Source organism: Ostrea edulis, chromosome 5, assembly GCF_947568905.1.
Source record: "Ostrea edulis chromosome 5, xbOstEdul1.1, whole genome shotgun sequence".
In the NCBI taxonomy this organism is placed as follows: Eukaryota; Metazoa; Mollusca; class Bivalvia; order Ostreida; family Ostreidae; genus Ostrea; species Ostrea edulis.
In genome coordinates this window covers 77066361-77090439 of record NC_079168.1, presented here as the reverse complement: position 1 = coordinate 77090439, position 24079 = coordinate 77066361, and the positions used below count along the sequence as shown (strand labels likewise).

Genomic DNA, 24079 nt, shown 5'->3' with positions numbered 1-24079 from the left:
TAGAACCATTAAAACACTGACAAGTATGTTCCTAGGGAATATTGAAGTACCTGCATGACACTTATATATTTTATAGAACCATTGAAGCACCTCCAAGTTACAAATGTGTTCCATGGACCCATTATTGCACCTGCAGGTGTTGGATGTGTTCCATGGATCTTTTAAAGCACCTGCAGGTGAAATATGTGTTACGTGGAACTTTTAAAGCATTTGCAGGTGAAATATGTGTTACGTGGAACTTTTAAAGCATTTGCAGGTGAAATATGTGTTACGTGGAACTTTTGAAACACCTGCAGGTGAAACACGTGTTACGTGGAACCTATAAAAAGCACCTGCCAAGTGTTAACATGTGTTCCATGGAATACTGTATTCTGTATAATATCCAAAAATTCATGCATGCAAAATAATCATTAAATGCATTAAATTTTATATTCATAATGGTAAAATGTAAATGCAGTGATATGAGTTTGCTTATATGAGGTTTTTGTGTTAAGGAGAATAGTAAGATACCACTCTCAATGGACCTTGACCCAGGAATTGCCATGTTAAAAGGATCACTGGCTGAAATGAAGAATTATAAAGTGTTAGGTACCATTGACAAGGTGTTACTGGTGATGGATAAAACAAATGATGAAACTTACATTATCAAGGTAAAAAGTACACTGAAATGACAACGTATGTCATTGTTCAGATTTTTGATCCAGTTACACTTAGATAGTTCTTTTTAAAGGAATAATTTTGTATCTTCTATAATGATTCATGTATAGTAACATTATAAAGGAAAAATCAAGGTAATTTTTCAGTTTATCTGAATCTCTGGTATGGTCTAATTACAAGGTTGTACACAAGCCCAGCTCCAGCAATAAGAAATCCAGGACTGTTTTCCCAACGAGCTGTCAGTACATTGTTCACCTGCACAAGTTTTACGAGACGGAGTACGCCATTTATCTGCTTTTACAGCATGCAACGGGAGGCAAATTGTGGAATTACATAGGCTCTTATCTCGCATGTAGGCAGGGATCTAAACATTTCGGGGATGTAAACAACTCTCAGGTCCAAGAGGGAAATGTATACTCGGGTGTAAAGTTACATGAACATGATAATACAAACCCAGACTGGAGTGGGTCTAACAAGGCTACCGAATGTCAGACAGGTGTGTCCAAAATTCTACAAGGAACAGGAAATTCAAATTTAGAATTTACAACTGAAGAGATGAAACACATTAGTGTTCGATACTCAAATGATAAAGATGAAACTAGTGTTCAAACATCAACAAAGAAACCTGATTATAGTAGGTTTGAGAGCATATCGTCTGAAGAAAATTTCAATGAGAGTGATATATCAGAGTGTAGAAATAACTCGTTCGATCAGAGAGACTCCACTTTTCAGGAGCTTTTAAAGAGTAATACAACACACTTGGAGAATTTCAGCATTAACAGCTTTGACAGCACGGATGATCACAGTCGACTGAACAGTTTTGTGTCAGATCAAGTAACCACAATTTTGGAGGAGAGTGAGTTATCTCCCTCACATTCTATTCCTAGAACTGACTCGGACAATGTGTTTGGTGATGAGAGACTTCCCGAGGATGCTGAGTCTATTGTACAGAGTTCTATGAATCTGATTAAATCTGTAGAAAGGACCTTATCTCGGTCTGATGCTGAAGATTCAGGTGACACTGAGAAAGCTGTTCACAATACTGAGAGTAGTGGTGAAGTGGTTATAAAATCCGGTAACAGCAGTGAGACAGTAGTAGATGACAGTGACTCAAATGAAATCAGCATTTATGATATTCACTGTAACAAAGAGGAAACAAGTTCTTCAGGATCCAGTGTAGACCCACACAAGTGCCATATTGTTAAAAATGTCAACCCAACCGAAGAATCCGTCTGTGATAGGAAAGACACTCTAGTCAATTCTCCAACGGAGGAAATCTCCAAAGATCTCACAGAAAGTCAGAGTAGGAAATCTTCAAGATCATCAACTCTGACTGAAAATGCTGAAAAGAAGAAAAACATTTCTGTAGCCAAGTTACCTCTGAAGAGATTAAATTCCACCGAGTTGTGTCGTTCAGCGTCCATGGAGCATGAGTTGACGTCTCCACCGAGGTCTCGACAGAGAACCGTGTCAGATGTGTTCCAGGAACTTGATGAGGCTGCCAGTAAAATCGAACAGGTTCATATCCCGGAGGCCTGCATCAAACAATGGATGGCCGAGATTGTGATAGGGATTTCTAGGCTTCATTCAGAGGGAATCATATGCAGGTAACATTATTTATAGTAACCATTACTGATAAATTCTTACAGTTCTCGCAAGCTTTACTGATAGATTATTTACAGCTCTTGTAACCTTCACTGATAAATTATTTCTCATAACCATTACTGATAACTTATTTACTGCTCTCCTAACCTTTACTGATAACATGAATATTATTTAATAAAGCTCTTTTAAAAAATCTATACTGATAAATCATTTTGTCCTATGTCTGATACAAAAATTTCATATTCTAAAGTACTTTTCCAGTCTCCATAACCACTGAACCAAACTAAATTATCAGTAATCAGGGGTTCACTATTAGTAATCAGGGATTCACGTTTCTGATTTTTTAGGGACATTTGTACTTAGAAAAATAGATAATTAGGAAGCAGTCAAATGAACATTTTTATCACACGAAGCCAGAAATTTTTAAGAAAACTTCTGTATTTTCTGGTCATTGAGTCTGGAAAGGTGTTTTGTTGATGTACTGTGAATCAGGAAATTCAGCAACATAATTTATCAGGAAAACCATCCCATTGTTAAGGATAAGAGAAAAGAGAACTTCCCAAAAGTTTCCGACAATACGTGAGAACACAATTTTACATTCCCAGGAATTTACTTAAAATTTGAAAAATCCCATGAATAAAACCTAACTCTAGTAGCTAGAACAGAGATTGTCATCCAACGAAAGAATTCCTGGAAAGGTTCAGGGTCTTATAAAAGTTTGCAAGGTTCAGGGTCTTATAAATGTTTGCAAGTCTGTTTGTAACATCAGGAAAGTTCTTCTATATTGATAGAAGTGCGTTGAAGTCTCAAAGAGGAATGAGAGAACCATACCCCTGGATACGTAACACGGACGCAGTTTACCCAAGATTGAGCAGAGGCATAAATGTTTAGGTGTTACGTGATTGGCTGATATCAAGTGAAATTAATTAATATTTGGAATTGAAAGAAATATTATAAAAGTTTAAATTAATTGTTGGGATGAAAAATTATTGCACAAAATCTAGAAATGACAGAGGAAATTACCATGGTAGGGGTGTGTTTGAAATGAAGGCTGTAATACACCGCAAATTGCTATGTGTTGTAAAAATGTACAAACATGACCTATAAAACCAACCTGACCCTATATGATTTTTTTTAACATTTTTAATTAGCACTTGGAATGAACTTTCAAATGTTGGCAGTCATTTGTTTAAAATTGATAAACTATATCAATTAGTGGTACTGAAGTCAATGGGAAATGAATTTGTACTCTTTTCTCAAGACTTGCAAATGAAGGGTAAAAGGAGGGTTATGGGTACCAAATGGGAATGAAGAATGTGCTGTGGTTTCATATGGAAATGATTAAAATTCTGTTGTATTTAATATTATGTAACATTTGGATTGCACTCAGCTCTGGAATGGTGCTCTGTAACTGTCAAGAGGTTTGAAAGAAAGTCTAAATTTATTTAATGTGTACATAAAAAGTGTGATTAATTCCTTCAGCTTCTCCGGGGAAGCAGACTTTGGATTATTCACTGTAAATTATAAATGATCATTTATCAAGATATGTGGCAAATTCCCTTGTGAGAGTTTAATTTATGGCTGACTATCTTTGTTCACTGGTGCATCATAGACTCTTCTGGCAAACACTGAAATGAAATAATCCCACAAGACTGTTAGTACAGATTTTAGTGTTTGCCTTTCCCTTGTATTCTCTGAATAACAGGTCTTTATAGACTAGTAGAAGTTTATGTTTAATTCCACAAGTTCATATCTTTTTATGTTCCCCTCGAGTGCATGGAAGCTCTAGTTAAGTGTCATATAATATCATCATGCTATTTAATTAGTTTCAGCTACAGAGAATAAATGAGCAAAAGTCTGTATTACTCAAAAGGATGAAAATGGATACTGCAAGACACTCAGTGTTTTGTATTTCATTCAGTTACATTTCAGGATTTCATTTCCATTGTTGAATGAGTTATAAAAGAGATGTCATGATATCCAGAGAAAGGCGAGAATCTTACCAATTTAAAAAAAATATATTATTGTTTATGATTGTTAAAACAGGGATTTGAAGCCTGGCAACATCCTGCTTGGAGAGAGAGGCCATATTCTGCTGACTTGCTTTTGCAACCTCAGCCAGGTTGAACCAACTTTGGACCCTATGGCCATAGAAGAACTTTTTGTGGCACCAGGTGTGTAGGTTTGATTGAGATTGCAAGCTCTTATTTTGTTATAAAGTTATTAAGAACACAAGCAACATTTCTCAGTAATGTAAACATTTTCATGACATTCCAAGCACAATTCACTCCCAACATAAAAATTTGGGTATACATGTATTACCAGGTCTGCTTTAGAGTTTGCATATTTTGATTGATTCTGGTTGTGGCAATCAAAAATGTAAAGTCAGCTCTTATGTACTTCAGAAGTTTGTATACATGGACATTACTAAGTTATTATGTCTCCCCTCTTTCAGGGGGAGACGTATTGATTTTGTACTTTCTGTCCTTCCGTCTGTTTGTCACAAAATCTTGTGAATGCTTTTCCTCCTATATGGCTTATCAGATAGACTTGAAACTTTGTACAATGCTTTATTAACATTTGTAGATGTGCATATTGGTGGGACAGGAGGATCTAATTATTTCCTTTAAAGTTATAGTGGATCTAAGAGGGGTGGAGGATGTAAAATAGATTGTGAACACTTCTCCTTCTATGTGGCTATAATTGGATGGATTTGAAACTTTGTACAATGCTTCATTGCCATTTGTAGATGTGCATATTGTAGGGACAGGAGGATCCAATTGTTATCCTTAAAGTTATAGTGGATCTGAGGGGTGAAGGGTGTAAAATTGTGAACACTTCTCCTATGTGGCTTATCAGAGTTCATAATGTTTATGTTCCTGCTCATGCTTTCTCCTCCATGCCATGCAGTACATTAAAGGGACTGGTTCACGATTTCCCCTCAGATTTTGTTTTTCACTTTAAATGATCAAACTCTATAGTCTAATATGTTTAGAAGGTTTCACAAAAAAAAAAAATAAGGTTATTCATCAAGACAGAAGCTCATTATAGAGAGTTTATTATTTGTTTTGAAAACAAAGATTGAGGTGTGTTATTGTTTACGAAGTTTTCAAAATAAAGGGATATTGATCCAAGTTTATTAGATATATCACATTTCAAGTGTACTTTAAGTAAAACGTATCATTTAAAAGTTAAAATTTGTGATTGTACAAAATGAAGATGTTTTAAATTACAAAAATTAACGTTTCACTGGTTTGTTTGTTTACATAAAAAGACTCGAGTCTTTGTTTACATAACACAGAATCAAAGCTAAGATACTGCTCTTATCCTTGCATTCAGACGGTCCAAATTTTGGTTGTCAACATTAAATGAGTCATATTCTTAATTTTTAACATAAAAAATGATAAACATTTCTTTCAAAAAACGTGAACCAGTCCCTTTAATGGCAGGAGGTTTCATTTGGAGCACTTCCAATTTGGGGAGCTGGAAAGTCATTTGTTGGATCAGAGATTGAACCCTCAACCTTTGCATTACTAGTTAGGTGATCAAACCACTAGGCTTATGAACAAGTTTAGTAATATTGCTACAATATATAATTTAAAACTATTTTGGAAATACTTTTCATATAAAGAAGATAAAAAAAAGTTTCCGAAAAAATGACAGAAACATTTCTTGTGACCTTATTTGATACTAACTTTAACTAGTACTGTGATTGATATATGGTTGTAAGTACTTTACCACTCTGTTTCACAGTGAATGAAGTACACTAAGTGAATTGTCTTCTTACCTTTGTTTTGTAATGTAAACAAGGGATACCATATTTAAGCTCCTCGTGTGAGTCTATAGCTCATGTAAGCTTTTCTGATCAAGTTAAGTCCAGCTTCTGTCTGCCATTAAATCCATGTGTCTGGTGTGAAAAGTTTAAATTTCTATCCTCTAGTCAAGAAGGACCAATACGCAATTTCCGAGTTGCCCAATAGTTATTTTCCTTTGTTGAACTCGTACGCACAACGAGACACTAAATATGTTTTCGTATTCACATGGTGGGTACAAATGCTTGTCGCTGTGTTCATATATTGCCTAAAGGATGATTAGCAGACGTCATGCAACCATCCAAACTGCAGGGAAACGCAAATTCAGGAAGTTTATGAGTATTTGATAATAAAATAGCTCAAACAAAAATCGATAATCATTTCTTTCTTTGATATTAGTATCACTCGTGTAGCAGAGGAAATAAATAATAATTTCATAATTTTAATCTAAAAGGGTATTAAATTAGTTATCATTTGTCACCAAAAATTGAATTCAATGAAAATTGCTCTATACATGTATTACAGCTGTATATATTTCATTAGTAACACCAGTACTTTTAAAATTATTTCAAACACGTTTTAACCTCAAAGTAGGCACATGAATGTGTGATTTTGGTGATTAAATAATTACTGGCTTTCAAGACAATAATTCTTCCCTATGTATTTCTTTACACTAAAAGCAGCTATCTAACGTAGTTTTATTATGTTCCTCTTGTTTTGATACAAAATAAATGCTTTTATTAGTCATTAATGCATGCATATTCCTATGCAATTGAAAAAGTTTGAGAAAAAGGAAGGTTGCCACCACTTTCACAGCTAATGCCCTTTTAATGGCCTAATTCAATCAAATTATTCTTGATATGGTCAGTTTTCTGTATACCAATGGCCGATGTAAACAAAATTTACGCTTTCATAACTTTTATTCTTATTTACGTAGCCAATCTATAATATATATATATATACGTCTTGTACCCACCCAAGCTTTCAACAGAATACTGAATGTACCTCCATCACAAAAGAGCTGGTATCTCAGAAATTGCGTATTATGATGAAACTTGTCACAATGTATCCTTGTGTTTTGGGAACTAAAGTTAATACAAATGAAAGGCCTAGGGGAGATAATACAGAAACTATATGGCTTTGACCTTCCAAAAGCTTTATTGGAATTTAGAGAATTGACATGTAGTATAAATGCAAATACATTATGATTTCAAAAAAGTTTAAAAGTTTTTGCTTGGAAAATATTTAAAGTCTTTAAATATCATCACAAGAACCACAATGGCTCAATTTATCAAATTGTCAAGTGGTGCTGGTAAGGGTAGATTGATGAAAAAAGTATATTTAAATATTATGCTATTCTGACCAAAGTCTATAGTGCCTGTGATGTTTGATGACTGAAACAGACTATAGTTTGCCAATAGTGAAAATTTCTATCTGGACCCCAATCCCTCCCAGCCAACACCCTATTCTCTACAGAAACTTCAACCTGTTGCCTAAGTGGAAAAACTCCATGTGGCCTACTGGCCTCTTGTTTATTTCTATTGCAAGTTTATGAGATACTCAGAGCAACTATGATTTGACGTTTTCTGATGTGCAATATTGTAGAGGTTGTGGGTGTGGGTGGATACAATGAAAGCTGTGATTGGTGGAGTGTCGGCGCTCTGATGTATGAACTAGTGGTGGGCAGGGTAAGTGACTGTTAAAGGTGTGCAGAATGAAATTCACTGTTAAAACTTTTAACTGGTGGTATGCAGAGTAATTTATAGTTAAAGATTTCAACTGGTGGTATACAGAGTAGATTTCAACTAGGGATGTACAGAGTAATTCAATGTTAAAGATTTCAACTGGTGGTATACAGAGTAATTTAATGTTAAAGATTTCAACTGGTGGTATACAGAGTAATTTAATGTTAAAGATTTCAACTGGTGGTATACAGAGTAATTTAATGTTAAAGATTTCAACTGGTGGTATACAGAGTAATTTAATGTTAAAGATTTCAACTGGTGGTGTACAGAGTAATTTAATGTTAAAGATTTCAACTGGTGGTATACAGAGTAGATTTCAACTAGGGATGTACAGAGTAATTCAATGTTAAAGATTTCAACTGGTGGTATACAGAGTAATTTAATGTTAAAGATTTCAACTGGTGGTATACAGAGTAATTTAATGTTAAAGATTTCAACTGGTGGTATACAGAGTAATTTAATGTTAAAGATTTCAACTGGTGGTATACAGAGTAATTTAATGTTAAAGATTTCAACTGGTGGTATACAGAGTAATTTAATGTTAAAGATTTCAACTGGTGGTGTACAGAGTAATTTAATGTTAAAGATTTCAACTGGTGATTACAGAGTAGATTTCAACTGGTGGTGTACAGAGTAGATTTCAAATTGGTGGTGTACAGAGTAATTTAATGTTAAAGATTTCAACTGGTGGTATACAGAGTAGATTTCAACTGGGGATGTACAAAGTAATTCAATGTTAAAGATTTCAGCTGGTGGTATACAGAGTAGATTTCAACTGGGGATGTACAGAGTAATTCAGTGTTAATGATTTCAACTGGTGATATACAGAGTAATTTAATGTTAAAGATTTCAACTGGTGGTATACAGAGTAATTTATTGTTAAATATTTCAACTGGTGGTGTACAGAGTAATTCATTGTTAAAGATTTCAACTGGTGGTGTACAGAGTAATTCAGTGTTAAAGATTTCAACTGGTGGTATACAGAGTAATTCAATGTTAAAGATTTCAACTGGTGGTGTACAGAGTAATTCAATGTTAAATATTTTAACTGGGGATGTACAGAGTAATTCAATGTTAAAGATTTCAACTGGTGGTATACAGAGTAGATGTCAACTGGTGGTGTACAGAGTAATTCAATGTTAAAGATATCAACTGGGGATGTACAGGGTAATTCAATGTTAAAGATTTCAACTGGTGGTATACAGAGTAATTCAATGTTAAAGATTTCAACTGGGGATATACAGAGTAATTTAATGTTAGATATTTTAACTGGTGGTGTACAGAGTAGATTTCAACAGGAGGTGTACAGAGTAATTATTCATTATTAAAGATTTCAAATGTCAGAGGTTTACGTTGAAAGTGTGGTGTGAATCTGTGATCGAGAGAGAAGTTTGAGAGGTTTATGTTTGGGAGAATTGATTTTCTATTGTTTACTTTTAGAGTCTGATAAGTTGTCACCCTGGTGGTATCACATCTCACTCTGCTATCTACTTCCCTGATCACATCTCACAGGAGGCACAGGGCCTTCTCAAACAGGTAGGTGTGGGTGTCTTGCTCTTCCATATACCTCCCTGAACACATGAATATGACTCAGGTGTATTTAATCTCATTCTCTCAAAATAAGATTTTAGTCCTGTTATATATAATCTTTAAAATTTACTCCTGATACCATGAAGTCTTTAGTGCCAATTTGTTTATACATGGACATGCTAATTAGTACCCAATACAGGTTGATGACTAGGTAATTCACTTTGACACTTCATCTGATTTCTTAACCTGGACCCAGTTGCACAAAGGTTAGTTAACTTTAACTGACTGTTAACTTGCCATTAATTTGAACTTTCACATAGTGTTATCTTGAAGTTAACTGTCAGTTAAACTTAACTAACCTTTGTGCAACTGCCTCCTGGGGATTAAATGGTCTGTTCAACTGCCTCCTGGGGATTAAATGGTCTGTTCAACTGCCTCCTGGGGATTAAATGGTCTGTTCAACTGCCTCCTGGGGATTAAATGGTCTGTTCAGTTTGAAAGGTGAACTATGACAGGGAGGCACAACTCTAATTTTTATTTTTTTGCAACACATGAGGAATAGATAAAGACAATTTAGAATTCATTGGTGGATATATTTTTCATGCCACTGTCCAGGTTTCCATCAATGAAAAGTCATCAGGGTCAAAACTTATATTGGTCAAGTCCATTTTTAAAGTCATCCTTCTACAGCCACATTGGGGCCTTTGTGTTTTATTTAAAGAACATGTTTTAAAACAGCAACTGTAAAAATAGAAGAAACCATTTTTTTTTTCATTTTGCCCAAAATTCAACCTGACTTGCATACATAAGTGTCAACATTTATCCAGAGTTTATACTTGAAATATATTTAGGGCCTAAATGGTGTTCAGAAGATGGAAGGAATATGTCAAATAGTCTGACTTTTCTTTATCACAAAATTTACGTTACTTAGAAGATTTGAAAAGTTTCGACATGTTTTTATGAAGACTATTTTGAATTATACATGCGTCAAATTCAGTTTGGTCTGATTTGGAATTGGAAACAGGTTCTATCAACTTAAAGATTTATCGTTGTTGTTTTTTTGTCAGCTGTTATGCTTCAGTCCTCGAGAGCGACTAGGTGATGGCATGAATGGGGCAGAGGACATTAAATCGCATCCGTTTTTCCAAGGCATCGACTGGCACAGTTTGGAGAATTCCTGATTTTGGTGTTCCGGTACCGGTTGTGGTGCATTAGCAACTAAACAACGCCCCGAGTCTGGCATTGGTTACAGTAACTGTAAAACAAGACACACCTCCTGCATGTGCTGTGAATGACAAAGGCAAACTTCAAACTTTTTGGACATACATTGCATTGTCTGTAGATTGTCAGTTACATTTATGTGATTTTTGCATTGCAAGCCACATACCTACTCTCTTGGATCATGTTCACACATGCTAACTTCACTTTTGAAACACCACAGTACAGGGTCTTTCGAAGTAGAGGCAGGAGATTTTTCCAGATGTTTTTTGAAACTCGCATAAAATTTTTCCAAGCATATATTTTGTCCTCTCCCACCAAAAAAAAAGAAATTTTGGAGATTTCTTCCTTCAAGTCGGCATGTAGACCTGCATCTTTACCAGAAAGTGGATATGTAAATGAATATGTATTTCATATTGTACCGTGTATCAATTAGAAAAGGAATTTTATTTCTGTGATATTATCTTCACCTGCTTCCGTCTTACTTGAATTTGTTGTTGTCTTTGTTGTTCTCAGAAACAAAGAATGATATATTTCATAGTTATATTGATATCTCCCCTTCTACCACTACCACCACCAACTTGAAATCTCTCTGTAAATTCTGTGTTAGAAATCGTGTAGCCCAGAGAACTATGACACATTACCGATTCATTTCAAGTTTAGGTGGACTACTTTCATATTTTACTTCATCATTTTAAATGTATTTGAAATAAATTTTACAATGTATACAAAACTGTATATGTATTATGAATCTTATAATAAGCAAATATTGATGTGAATGAAGTTTTTTAAAAATTTTATAATTCTGCTCCAACTTCCAAGACAGACACTTGGAGAAATTCAAGTTTTTCTTGAAAGAAAATCTAACTGTTACTGGATCTAACATGTACATTGTATCATGGAGAAATTGACTGTGTGTACTGGGAATGCAAGGTATATTGTACATTGTATCATGGAGAAATTGACTGTGTGTACTGGGAATGCAAGGTATATTGTACATTGTATCATGGAGAAATTGACTGTGTACTGGGAATGTAAGGTATATTCTCCATTCAAATTTGACTTATTTTTGGGACTTTTTTAAGCTTGAAGAAGAGTATACAAACTCTATTGCACTATTTTTTTTCAATGATTTTCAAGTACTTGCTGGTTTTCTGATTTCACACAGAACCAGAGAGTGGGTGTAGGTGTATCAGGGTTGCGAGTGAGTTCTTGTCTTCTGTTTTTACTATTTTTATTTCTCTATGGAATTTGCTTAGATTTTAAAAATGACATGTTTATTTGTAGGATGTTGTGAGTATCATTGCAAATGTTTGTTATGAAAGAGTATTGTTAAACAATTTGTCTTGCTATGCTTAAATGAAAAATATAAAGTACAGTAAAACATGGTTACAGCAAACACACTTATAATGAATTCACATTTACAGTGAAGTGATTCTCATTCCCTGTAGTTTTAAAACATATCATAAACTTATTGGATATAACAAATTATATTTATTATGAATCAAAATTGTATGTTTTCAGCACTTTGCTATAAGTGTGTTTTACTGTACATTTTATAGAAGATTTAGAGCAACATGACCGGCAAATTTCAATTTTTTTTGGTTTTATATGAGGTCCAACTACATCAATACATACATGTACTGCAGTTTTCAAACATTGCAAGCCAAATTTGCTTAATAGTAATATGCATCCTTATGTACAAATATTCAAGGACTCCGTGACAATACCATAAAACACAGTTACAGTGAATATACAGATTATCATTTTATGCTGACAGTGAAGCGATTTTCATTCCCTGTAGTTTTAAAACTAATCAAAAACTTATTGGGTATAACCAATTACGTTTATAAGGAATCAAAATTGTTCATCTGCAGCACTTCTCTATAAGCTGTTTTACTGTCTGTCACAATTAGCGGACATTTCCGAGACTTTGTGAGGTGTTACTCGGCAGCATTTGTTGCAGTTTTATTTTTATATATAGGTACATTAAACTTTGACGGACTGAAGACTGCCTATCGCCAAACTGGACATGAACACTGATTAAAATCAGATCCTACGAATCTACGTGAGCGGATCAAAGGATCTGATTTAAATCAGATTGGGGTATGAGTATCGTGCAACTTTGACTTGTTTTATGCTGGACATGCCAAAATTCTATATTTTTTCCCCATTTCATTAACTTCACATCACATTGAAATGTATTAATCTTTTGATAAGAAAAACAATTTAAGGCAGTTTTACAATTCACAAACTTGTACACTAGTCAACACACTATCAGTCGGTTGTGTGGCTTTATTGCAAGAGGTAGATGTGAAAGTGCAAACAAATTGCAGAGTTATTGATATTTTAAAACCCCTCATCAACATTTTTTTGGAATCTTAAATTTACATATAGTGAATTGTGAACATTCGTTTTTGATTGTTTCTCCACAATGTCATATATGTATGTTGTATTATTCAGAGCCCACCTATTTCAAAACGAAGTGCAATTTGTTGAGAATAAATGATTTATACTCTTAATTTCTTTGTACGTTAGTTCAGTTATCCGTTACATTGAAATCCGAGACCGGGGACATTTACAGTGCGATCCTAGGTCATTGTGCTTAAAGTACACAATGATCATTATTCTAAACATCTGCACTTTAAATATGGCCCTAAATAACAATTGACCCTCGAACAGATCACGTCAAAGTAATGACGACTTTCTTTTCGAAGTGATCAGGATCATGGAATGACCGTATTCCGTGGGAACAACTTAAGGAGGAATAAACAGAGAAATCCGATATGGATGGAAAGTCAAGGATATGTACAATGATATTTTGAATTTAAAAAGTTTCAAACTTGTCTTAATAATAATTCAAAAATGAAGTTTTAGTAAACCCCTGCTGGACTCGAACCAGTGACCTACAGATCAGCAGTCGACACGTAAACCTACGGAGAAACCCAGCTAGGCTATTTGTATACATGTATTATTGATATTCATATTTTTCAAAATGAAGTTGGCCATATTGAGGATGTATTATTCCTCCTTAACTCGGTGGCCATCTGAATTAGTAGCTGGTTTACGAAGCTTTTTCGTTAGAAACATATCTTTCAAAAAATAAATCTGTAAATTTGCGGTTTGAGGGATCTACAGAAGAATAATAGCACACCACAGAAGACTAACAGTACAAGGCTGGACAATTTATTACAGTTAGGGACAAAATTCCATCAGCGGTTTATAGACATTTTTCAAGAGGAATATGTGCTTTGATATATTAATGACAGAGGGTAAATCATACTTTTATTGCTTTTAATCATGATTGTAGAATAAATCGTCAACTTTTTGGACAAAATATTAAAGACTTGTCTGTTGGAAAGCTTCCGATAGCACTTGTCGCTGTAGCCGTAAATGTCGATTGTAAACTGGTGTTCACCTTTGATTGTCCTGCAATGAAATCAGAAGGAAATGAGAAACACGTCATAAAATACCAAGATAAAGTGCGCATTGTATTAGTACTCGAAAACGGCACACCTGCTATAATTACATATAATCGCAATTTACAGGATTCTTTTCTCTGACATTGATTTCCCTTTGTGTCTAAAGTGTATATATTGAAAATGAAAGCTTTAATTAAATCCTTTAAAAAAAGATATCAAAGTGCAAAGAAATTAATGAACAAGTGCTTGCAACCTAACTATTTAACTAGAGGCAAACAAACGACAAAACCGATGGGTTTTTTTTTTCAAAGTCGTATTAAGGCTTGTAGTTTTATGAATGAAGAGGACTTAAAAAACATCAGATAAACTGTTTATCGATGTTGAATACCAATTCTCTGTTGAAAAGATAGCGATCTCGTATTCATGTATAATGCAGAATATTGTTGCTTGAACTTTTTTGCGTCCTACCCGTGCAAAATTGCTGGATTTTATCAGCTAATGATAATCCACTGATAGCCGCACCCTGTATACAAGGAGAGGACAACCAATCGCCGCACACCCCCAACTGATGACGTGCATCAAACACGCAATCTGACCTACTGGCCAGGGTGTTGATTGGAACAGCCGCTCCCCAAAGTTGTACTCTAGTATAACACGGGGCGGGCAGCTCCTGTCTCCGTGTGGCAGCTCGAAAGGCAAGCAGTAACTTCTCTATGACCAACTTTTCAGTGTGAGGGGGGATGTTCTCTTGGGGCACTTTGAAGGCCTTTCCAAACGATTTGGTGCTTATAATTGTCCAACACTCCGTTGTGTCCATCTGAGTTGACCGATTTTCTGTATTGGTGTGGTATTTAGATGTATTATTACTTATCCAAGATATGTCTTCGTGATCAACATGAGCACCATCATACTGTAAGTTAAGTGAGGTTCCGAAAGCAACGAGAAGGACCCATAAAGAACATAAATGCATCCGTTGGTCACGTGGGTTTAATACGTCATTAAACCTTACACGAAGAAGGCTATGGACTTCCGGAGTACCAGCAGCCGACATCAATTTGTCCGCACATTTTCCATTATGCGCTATCACCAAATAATCATAAAATCCATATCGGTCGACCTTCCACTTCCGACTGCCTTCCTCCCAGAAAACATCTCCAACCCAGACTGGTCTCTGGATATCGGCATTCAAAGCCAGACAGTCTGAAATGGTCTGCATACCATCCGTACCGATAAAGGCTTGTGTTAGATTCAGATCCTTCTGGAACCTTCCGGATTTCAGATGCCCTATCTTTCCTGTCCATATTTTAACTGCGTTCTTGTTGTGTAGGAAGGAGACAATCTTGGCAAACCTTCTGTCCGAGACAGTGAAGTACTGACATGAGTGGTCGAACGTGTGAAGCCGCCCATTGATCGTAACCTTCCGACTCGAGCAACGTCCTCCTGCCGCACGCCTGCCTGTCATAACAAAAATATCGAGCATTATTTCTAATAAATATATTTTACCTTGTGTTTTTGTGAGTGGATTTGATTTTTAATCTCACGAGTTACATTTCCAACTTATGGCCTTGGCGATCAAGCACAAGAGGACAGAAACTTCTATTTATCACAATTTATCCATGATTGCAGGTTTACTCCATACATCAACAATACATATTAGCCAGTTCATTACGATAATATTTAATTTGCGGGTTTGGCCAGTTTCTTTTGCAATGTTTACGACCTTCATCCCCTCATTTTTACTATCTATATCTATATTTTTCTGTATTTTTTATATAAATACTTTCAAGTACTATGAAGTACGTAGAAATAGTTATTATTGACAGCTGAAAATCACCTGACCTTCATTTGCCTCTAAATTTGAACAATTGGAGGTTGCGAAGTTCGTAGTTTGATAACAACCGGATCAAACTAGTTTGAAACAGAATGTGCCTTGACAAGCCATGGATTTCAATAGCAGAATACACACAGTGAATGTAAAGATTGTTCCACGGTTCATTCTTCCGAGTAAGAAAATACTTATATACACTGCAAGTATACACGCACCTGTGTCAAAAACTGTCACTTTAGAAAAGCCAAGTTGGCCAAGTCTAATAGCACACACTAAACCAGACACCCCGCCTCCAATCACAGCAACCGATGGATTGGGTGTCGAAGCCATCATCTGTCTGATCTGAAAGATGGGGTATACAAAGTGTACATGTACAAATTTGCAAAGAGAGAAATTTATCAATATTTATTTCTACACATAAATATATAGTGCTTCTTCTTTTCTTAGTATTGATCAATGCATCAACTGTAAAAGTGTTCGGATTTAACTTTAACGATATACATCTTACCATGCAATAAATTGAAATTTAGTTTTTTAAAAGATCTAGGGATGGGGTAATATTTTACTAAATCATAGGCAAATACCATGGTATCCTACTCTCCAATTCCAAAAAATATTTTTTCATAGATAGATAGATAAATGTTGAATTTTCGAACTGAAATGTATATTAATGAGTGAATTTTCCTTTAATCTATCTTTAATTATACATACCTGTATTCCGTATATAATTGACCGTTACGGTGTACCGTAAACATATTTTTATTATTGCAGTTTAACTACCTAAATATATATCTTCCTAACTCACAATATTAAATCTACTTACTATAAGTCATAATTTTTAGTGTAGAATATACCCTGATAAGTTCTGAACTCAATTTAAAAAAGAAAAGAAAGGAGGGGGATGGGGTGCAAAGTAGTTTCGTAACCAGCTATTTATGTGAAATTCAACTGTACTCAGTCCTGCGAGTGAAATATTCTAAAATTACCGCAGTCTGAATATCATTGATAAATACATCTAATGCTAATTAACACCAGTTGATTTACTTATTCTCGAGATTGATAATACCTTTTCAAAAGTTAGCTAGGTCGGCTTATTTTAGTTGTTTATACTTACATTATGCACTCGTGTAGTCCTATGGAAGCCAGATTGGGTAACAATTTTATATATTCATTTCCAATGATTTTGCCTTCGATATCGTTACCAAATGAAATGATAGCCATTTCCTCGTGAAGAGAACGATGTGCGTATGAATCTTGATCGATATAGTACTATTCTAACTGCTGGGAATATTCCGAGAGAAAAAGAGAAAATAACATGTAAATATATACAAAAATTAAATTTCGAAAATACACGAGGGCATGAACAGTTTCACTTCACGCCAACACACTTTTCATATGCTGGTGTTTAGCGATGCAGTTCATGCCCTCATGTATTTTCAAAAGTGAAATTTAATTTCTTAAATGAATTCTCCTACCATCGACAATATTTGATAATAAAAAAGGACATACTATGCGCTTCATGAAAAGTATGCCGGCGTGAAGCGACATAGGTCATACCCCCAGGTAAAAATATGAAATCTATTTCTTATATTTACATTCTACTTTCTTTTTTGTTGAAAATGTTCAGTCGTTAAAATAAACATACTAAATATCAAGAATTATACGCGTGTAGTTCACAAATACAAATTCGCATAAAAAAAAAACCCTGGAAATATAAATACATATATTAAATAATATAGGCAGAGTACTTGTAATGTTAAATGCAGAACCTTTGAACATGGGTGATATGATTATGTTTCGGGAAATTGCGTAAAATCGATAAAGTCTGTCTTTCAAAACAATCTTAATTTTCTATCGAAGCATCATATAAACTTACTAGGTACATGTTTATGAAGCTGAAAACATTACTTCATTAATGCAAAACAGGGAAAACTACAATAGTGCATTGTATTTTGTTTATACTACGTAAAATTTTGATAATAATATCCAGACACTGTAAGTCTTGTTTTAAGTAACTGACAGTGAGCCAACAGATATGGCACGGTCGATGCCTTACAGAAGAATACCAGTTCGTAGAGGAAGTACAAATCCAAGTGAAGACGAACGACAACCAGAAGATAGACGAACGACAACAAGAACATAGACGAACAACAACCAGAAGATAGATGAACGACAACAAGAAAATAGACGAACGACAACAAGAACATAGACGAACGACAACAAGAACATAGACGAACGACAACAAGAACATAGACGAACGACAACAAGACGATAGGCAGTTTTATAGAAGATATCGGTTTGTTATAGCCTTGTGAAGTAATTGACAGTTTTACAGAAGATATCGGTTTGTTATAGCCTCGTGAAGTAATTGGCAGTTTTACAGAAGATATCGGTTTGTTATAGCCTCGTGAAGTAATTGGCAGTTTTACAGAAGATATCGGTTTGTTATAGCCTCGTGAAGTAATTGGCAGTTTTACAGAAGATATCGGTTTGTTATAGCCTTGTGAAGTAATTGGCAGTTTTATAGAAGATATCGGTTTGTTATAGCCTTGTGAAGTAATTGGCAGTTTTACAGAAGATATCGGTTTGTTATAGCTTTGTGAAGTAATTGGCCGTTTTACAGAAGATATCGGTTTGTTATAACCTTGTGAAGTAATTGGCAGTTTTACAGAAGATATCGGTTTTTTATAGTCTTGTGAAGTAATAGGCAGTTTTACAGAAGATATCGGTTTGTTATACTAACCGTGGATATACAATGATTTTGAATACTTTAAAGATGTCATCAGTTTCTATCTGACATGAAAATCGTTATTTTCCCCACCTCTCGCACCATTTATTTTTTCATTTGTTAGATCAATCGGATATTCATATGCAGATATATGAAAAGGTGAAGGTAACAAACATTAATCATTTTGATAATTGTTATAAAGAATACAAAATTAAAGAGCAAGGCAAACACGGATCCCTAGACATACCAGATATGGAATAAATTATCAAGGAGTAGTAAGCATCCCCTATCAACTGGTAACATCTGCCGTGAGTCCTATATTTTGATCATGTAAATGGAATAATAAGTAATCAAAATTAGTGTGTAAAGAACGGCCTAACAATTGGTATGAAACGCGTCAAACAGGTTGTATTTGTAAATTAGATCGTTATAACGACCATAAAATTTGCGAAATGCCGACATCAAACGATACTGTTGAAACCCCGTGTAACATCAACTTATTTGTCAGTAGACAACATCGATTTAAATATTGATCATACGAAGAACATGCTCTTGCATATCGTATCAATTGAGAGCTAAACACTATATGCAGTTATGCTTTGCTTCTACTTTTATATTCCTAATGGTTAGAGATAGTGATGTATTTAATTAAGAAGATGTGTAGGCTACACTAACGATAATACGACGCGGTTTCCACACAAATGAAAGATGCATCGTCGGATACCCACGGCTGATCTTATTTTCTATGACACGCCAAATTTATATTTATTCCTCTATATAGACATCTTATATAATCTATGAGATATCTTCAATTTATAAGATATCTCATAAAATATATAAGACATCTTATAAACTACATAAGATATCTCATAAAGTCAGCTCATCTTTAATCATGATGTGCATACTACCACAATAGTAAAATCGGACGATGTTAGTAGATTTATTAAAACAATATTACTAGTAACTTGCTAAGAACAAGAGCTCCTATGTTAGATCACACCTAGTCATTTGGCAGCGTTTGCAGTCAGTATGGGGTATGTCTTTTCGCTTAATTAAGAGATTCTATGCATTCCGTGAAGGATGAACGATGAGACTCTAGGAGCTGTTGTTTATATTCATGCTTTTGTTATGTTTAACTTGGAATCTAGTCCATATGGTGACTAGAATCGTCGGAGTCAGCAGACTATATATATATATATCTGTGTGTGTGTGTGTTCAAATTTTAAATACAATGCAGTGTCTCAAAGGGCTTGGATTCATCCTTATGAAACACTCTGCATCAAGAAAACCCTGCATCAAGATGAAATTTGTTGCAAACTTATTTCTACAAAATCTTATAGATTTAAATCCACTTTGATTTTCTGACAACTCTAAAAGGGGCCATATGAAAATATTCTTAAATGTATCGGGCTACTTCGAAATACAACGTCCGGGGATGACCAACTTTCTTTTTTTCTTTTTTTTTTAAGATTCTAGGGAGGCTGTCAAAACGATTGAAGGTTTCATTATCATGACGTCACTGCTGCTATTCTGGTTCTGAAATTAACTTGGCGTTCTTGCATTTATATAATTTTTTGCTATCTGATCTACGCTTTCATTTCTTTTTGACGTTCAGAGAGTTTATATAGATTACCATGGTCTTCACAACATTGAGTTTAGAATAGAAAACAGAACTGTTCCTGGACGTGTAGTCTAGGCCTACACCTTCTGAACCCGACGTATTCTGCTTATTTTACAGCCATTAATTTATTCTTTCCAGCATAACTGTTAGTAAACAGCATGCAAGATTTTATTGTAACGTGGATTAATGAGACGGTTTTATAAACACAGGAAGCCGAGAATTTCGTCAGCTTATCTTAGTGCATCCGTCAGAAAAACTGTCGGTGTAAACGAAATAGATGTGTAAATTCCATGAAACAGATGAAAGCTCTGATCTGTGGGCGTGAAGAAATTACTTTTAATTTCATAATATAACGCCAACCTTAATGTATATATATCGTTCACCTGAACGATACCTGGACTGAAGCTTTTAATCTTGAATTCTGAATAATGAAGATTCGACTTTCTTCATTAGTGTGCACGGTGTAACGCAAATACAACTCAGGGTAACGGGAAACATTAATCAAACGAAATGATAGGGAATGGCGCTAATTTACAGGCTCCGTGAGTTTTGGCGCCATAATTTAGCACCGAGAAACATAGTGTGGTTCCATTACATCACGACATCCTGGTTTACATGATGGTTAAGATTCTAATTATTACCGGTTTTTATTGGATTTTAATAGACAATAAATCGACAATGATAATATGCTTTTATAATTGTAATGAATATTCCCTCCAGACACACAATTCATACAATAAGTATTGTTTTGTAGAAGTTTTAACAGCCCAAACAGTAAACTAACACTACGTGTATGTAAAAAGTTTAAGACACAAACACATCCAATCAAGTTGCTTGTAACATTGCGTTCTTCATGATTCCCGTGATATACAACAAAAAGTTGATCCACGCTTGTTCAACAGCTGGAGTCCATTGGTCACCGATCGCGGGCTTTATGGCCTGTATCAACTGAGGGGATAATAACTGTAAAAATAAAAAAATCATCAAAATGAATATCATATGAATGTATCACCATATCATGTGGGGTTTTCTTGTCATATATTTGATTCGTATTTTGTCAATCATTTTGGGGTTAATTTTAATTATTCTAAGTAGTACATAAAATTACATTGTTCACGTGATTACCATCAGGAGATAACTCACTGGCATTCAAAAAAAGAAAGCGTAGAAAAGCGTTTGCGCTTTCTTTTAAAACTCTTCAGATGATAATATTTCACACAATTGTGTTTCCGTATGTTCAAAAGCAGATTATGATCACTTAAAAAAATTCTAAAGGCGTAATAATGCGAATCAAAGGTGTTACAGTGCACAATAAAGGCGTAATAATGCGGATTTCAAAAGCGTTAAAATGCATAACGTGTTATAACGCGAATGAGAGGCGTAATAAAGCGAATGAAAGGCGCAATAACGCGAATGAAAGGCGTAGTAACGGGAGTGAAAGGCGCAATAACGCGAATGAAAGGCGTAGTAACGGGAATGAAGGCTAAGCGCAATAACGCGAATGAAAGGCGCAATAACGCGAATGAAAGGCATGATAACGCGAATGAAAGGCATGATAATGCGAATGAAGGCAATGAAGCGCAATGACGCGAGTGAAAGGCGCAATAACGCGAAACGATGGCGTACTAACTCCCCATACTAAGGGCGCAAAACCATAGTCCTAGGGGTTCTCTATATTGGCTGCATACCCCCCCCCCCCCCCCCCCCCGTATTACGCCTTTTCACTTCACATTATAATAATTTCAAAGGCGCAAAGCGTTTTTTAACGTCATGACGCCTCTCCACTTCGCATTATAATGCCTTTTGAAAGGCGTACTAACGCCTTCAATTAGCTCACCTGAGTAAACTCAAGTGGTTGTCGTGTGTTAACAATTGAACATTTTTAACTTTTTTTAATTTTATAATTTATTCGATTTTTGTCACATATATGCATACATATACTACCCTCTCAAACTGATTCATTCATTCATTAATAGAATTATTAAATCTGTGGTTACTTGCTGTACAATTATATATATAAAAAAAAAAAAAAACTAAAAAAAAATAAGAGGGAAAAAATCCCCCCCCCCCCCAAAAAAAAGAACCCCATCCAAACACAGGTGAAAAGTAGCTAGTAAAAAACAAATCAATCAAAAATAAACTTCCATCTGGTCCACATTTTATCAAAGCTGTACATTTTAAACTTTTGGATTGCAGCATATTTTTCCACATGGTATTTAAACCTTAGATGACATAATAATCCAACCAGGTTTGGTTCTTTATTCTGCATTATACAAGTAAATATGTATTGTTTAACATGTAGGATTATAAAATTAATAACTTTGATATTGAAAGACAATGGAAATTCACCTAATATGATATTGGACACATTAAAACCAACTCTTTCTGTATATATGAAGACTCAACTCACTCCACAATATTTGGATTATATCACATGAAATAAAAATATGTATCATTGTTTCTACACTTTTTGTAGAAAATCTACAGCAGTCACATGTTTTAAATTTTTAAAAGATAATAACTAACAGGAAGGATTCTATGTAAATTTTTAAACGGTGGCCATTGAGCTGAAGAATCAGTTTTTGTTTTGAAACAAATCTTAAAAAACACACTTTGCACAGAAAAATCATCTACTCCATGTGGAATTAATTCAGCCTTCCACTTGCCTATTGAAGTTGGGATATCCTCTTTTTCATTCAAAAGATTGTAAATGATTTTGGAATATTTATCATGCAACAAAACATATTAAAAAAATATTGGCATACATGGATTAAGAATTCTTTTGGTTGAATGTCTTACAATAGACAAAGTTTTTAAAATGTATTTTGAAATTACCGTTATAATGCTATTAGATGTCATTACACATACTTTTTTGAGATTGTAAGTGGTTTGAAATTTATCTAAGGTTAAGAAATTACAATCATCGTCAAAAAAATCTCTAACTCCTTTCTCATACCAGTCTTTCATAAAAACTGGTTTACCGGCTATCTTTATATTAGAATTGTACCACACTGGAATATTTTGAAAATTGCTTTTTAAATTTGGAGGATTCTGTCTAATTTTCACATAGGAAAGCCAAGTATTCAAAACATCCTTCCAAAATGTATTATTTTCTTTAAGTAAGCATTCTAAAATAAAACTATCACCAAAGTCGTATAATTTTTAACTTCTTGATAACTACCATACCAATTCTTTTACATTTGATATGAAGCATAATTGGAACAAAGGGCATACATTGTAAATTTCAGGACTCTTGCACCCCTGATGCCTGAGGGGCGGGGCAAACACTGCCAAAAATTGACCAATTTTCAAAAAATCTTCTCTACAACCGCACATGTGGAAGATAAGCTATAATGCATAGTGATATAGAGCAGGAAGGCCTATACCAAAATTGTAAATTTCGATCCCCAGGGTAGAGGTTCTGATCCTAAGGTAGGGCCAAACGTGGTACATAGCGTTTATAATAATAATATCCTTTATTTATACATTCTTATTAATATTTTTATATATATTTATGTGTAAAACATTTTTAAAAAAACCCAACTTTTTTAGTGCTATTGATACTAAATTAAAACTAAATGAATATTTGAAAAGAGCAGGTGGTCCTTTACAGAAATTGTAAATTTGATGATCCCAGGGGTAGGGGTTTTAGTATAAGGGTGGGGCCAAAATGGTCAGATGTTAAATGCGTGAACAATAGAACATTTTAACAGTTTTGTTATGAAGCATCATTGGGACAAGGGAGCATAAATTGTAAATTTTAGGACTTCTGCACCCCTAGGACCTGAGGGGCGGGACAAACATTGACTAATTTTCAAAAAAATTCTCGTCTACAATCGCGCATTTGTAAGAAAAACTAAATGCACAATGATGTAGATCAGGAAGACTTCTACCAAATTTGGAGCTAGAACGA

The 24079-nt window shown here is 34.6% G+C and overlaps 3 protein-coding genes across 4 annotated transcripts in view; 1 reads left to right on the top strand and 2 right to left on the bottom strand.

Moving 5' to 3' along the window:
• The window catches only part of LOC125650475 (ribosomal protein S6 kinase delta-1-like), a 24061-nt gene extending 10972 nt beyond the window's left edge, over positions 1-13089 (top strand). The window contains exons 10-15 of one of the 2 annotated variants that reach the window (XM_048878823.2): positions 495-650; positions 838-2264; positions 4309-4436; positions 7680-7762; positions 9260-9355; positions 10417-13089. In XM_048878823.2, the coding sequence (XP_048734780.2) occupies positions 495-650; positions 838-2264; positions 4309-4436; positions 7680-7762; positions 9260-9355; positions 10417-10530 (2004 nt within the window). In that variant the 3' untranslated portion in view covers positions 10531-13089. The remainder of the gene's footprint in view (positions 1-494; positions 651-837; positions 2265-4308; positions 4437-7679; positions 7763-9259; positions 9356-10416) is intronic. The other variant, XM_048878824.2, reaches the window with a different exon arrangement.
• Positions 13090-13840: 751 nt separating this feature from the next.
• LOC125650840 (uncharacterized) lies at positions 13841-17514 on the bottom strand. The gene is made up of 4 exons (XM_048879386.2): positions 16932-17514; positions 16033-16159; positions 14458-15444; positions 13841-13996 (listed from the first exon to the last, which is right to left on the bottom strand). The coding sequence occupies exons 2-4, from the start codon at positions 16148-16150 to the stop codon at positions 13887-13889; spliced, it is 1215 nt and encodes a 404-aa protein (XP_048735343.2). The 5' UTR covers positions 16151-16159; positions 16932-17514; the 3' UTR covers positions 13841-13886.
• Positions 17515-20840: 3326 nt separating this feature from the next.
• Positions 20841-24079, bottom strand: part of LOC125652250 (uncharacterized) — a 31685-nt gene continuing 28446 nt past the window's right edge. The window contains exon 3 of the mRNA XM_048881297.2: positions 20841-21129. Within this exon, the coding sequence (XP_048737254.1) occupies positions 20992-21129 (138 nt within the window). The 3' untranslated portion in view covers positions 20841-20991. The remainder of the gene's footprint in view (positions 21130-24079) is intronic.

Excerpts from the sequence above, each read along its gene's own strand:
- LOC125650840 (XM_048879386.2), bottom strand. The coding sequence starts at position 16,150 with ATGATGGCTTCGACACCCAATCCATCGGTTGCTGTGATTGGAGGCGGG. Across the intron at positions 15,445-16,032 it reads AGTGACAGTTTTTGACACAG|GCAGGCGTGCGGCAGGAGGA; the intron begins GTGCGTGTATAC and ends TTGTTATGACAG. Across the intron at positions 13,997-14,457 it reads AATCCAGCAATTTTGCACGG|GACAATCAAAGGTGAACACC; the intron begins GTAGGACGCAAA and ends ATTTCATTGCAG.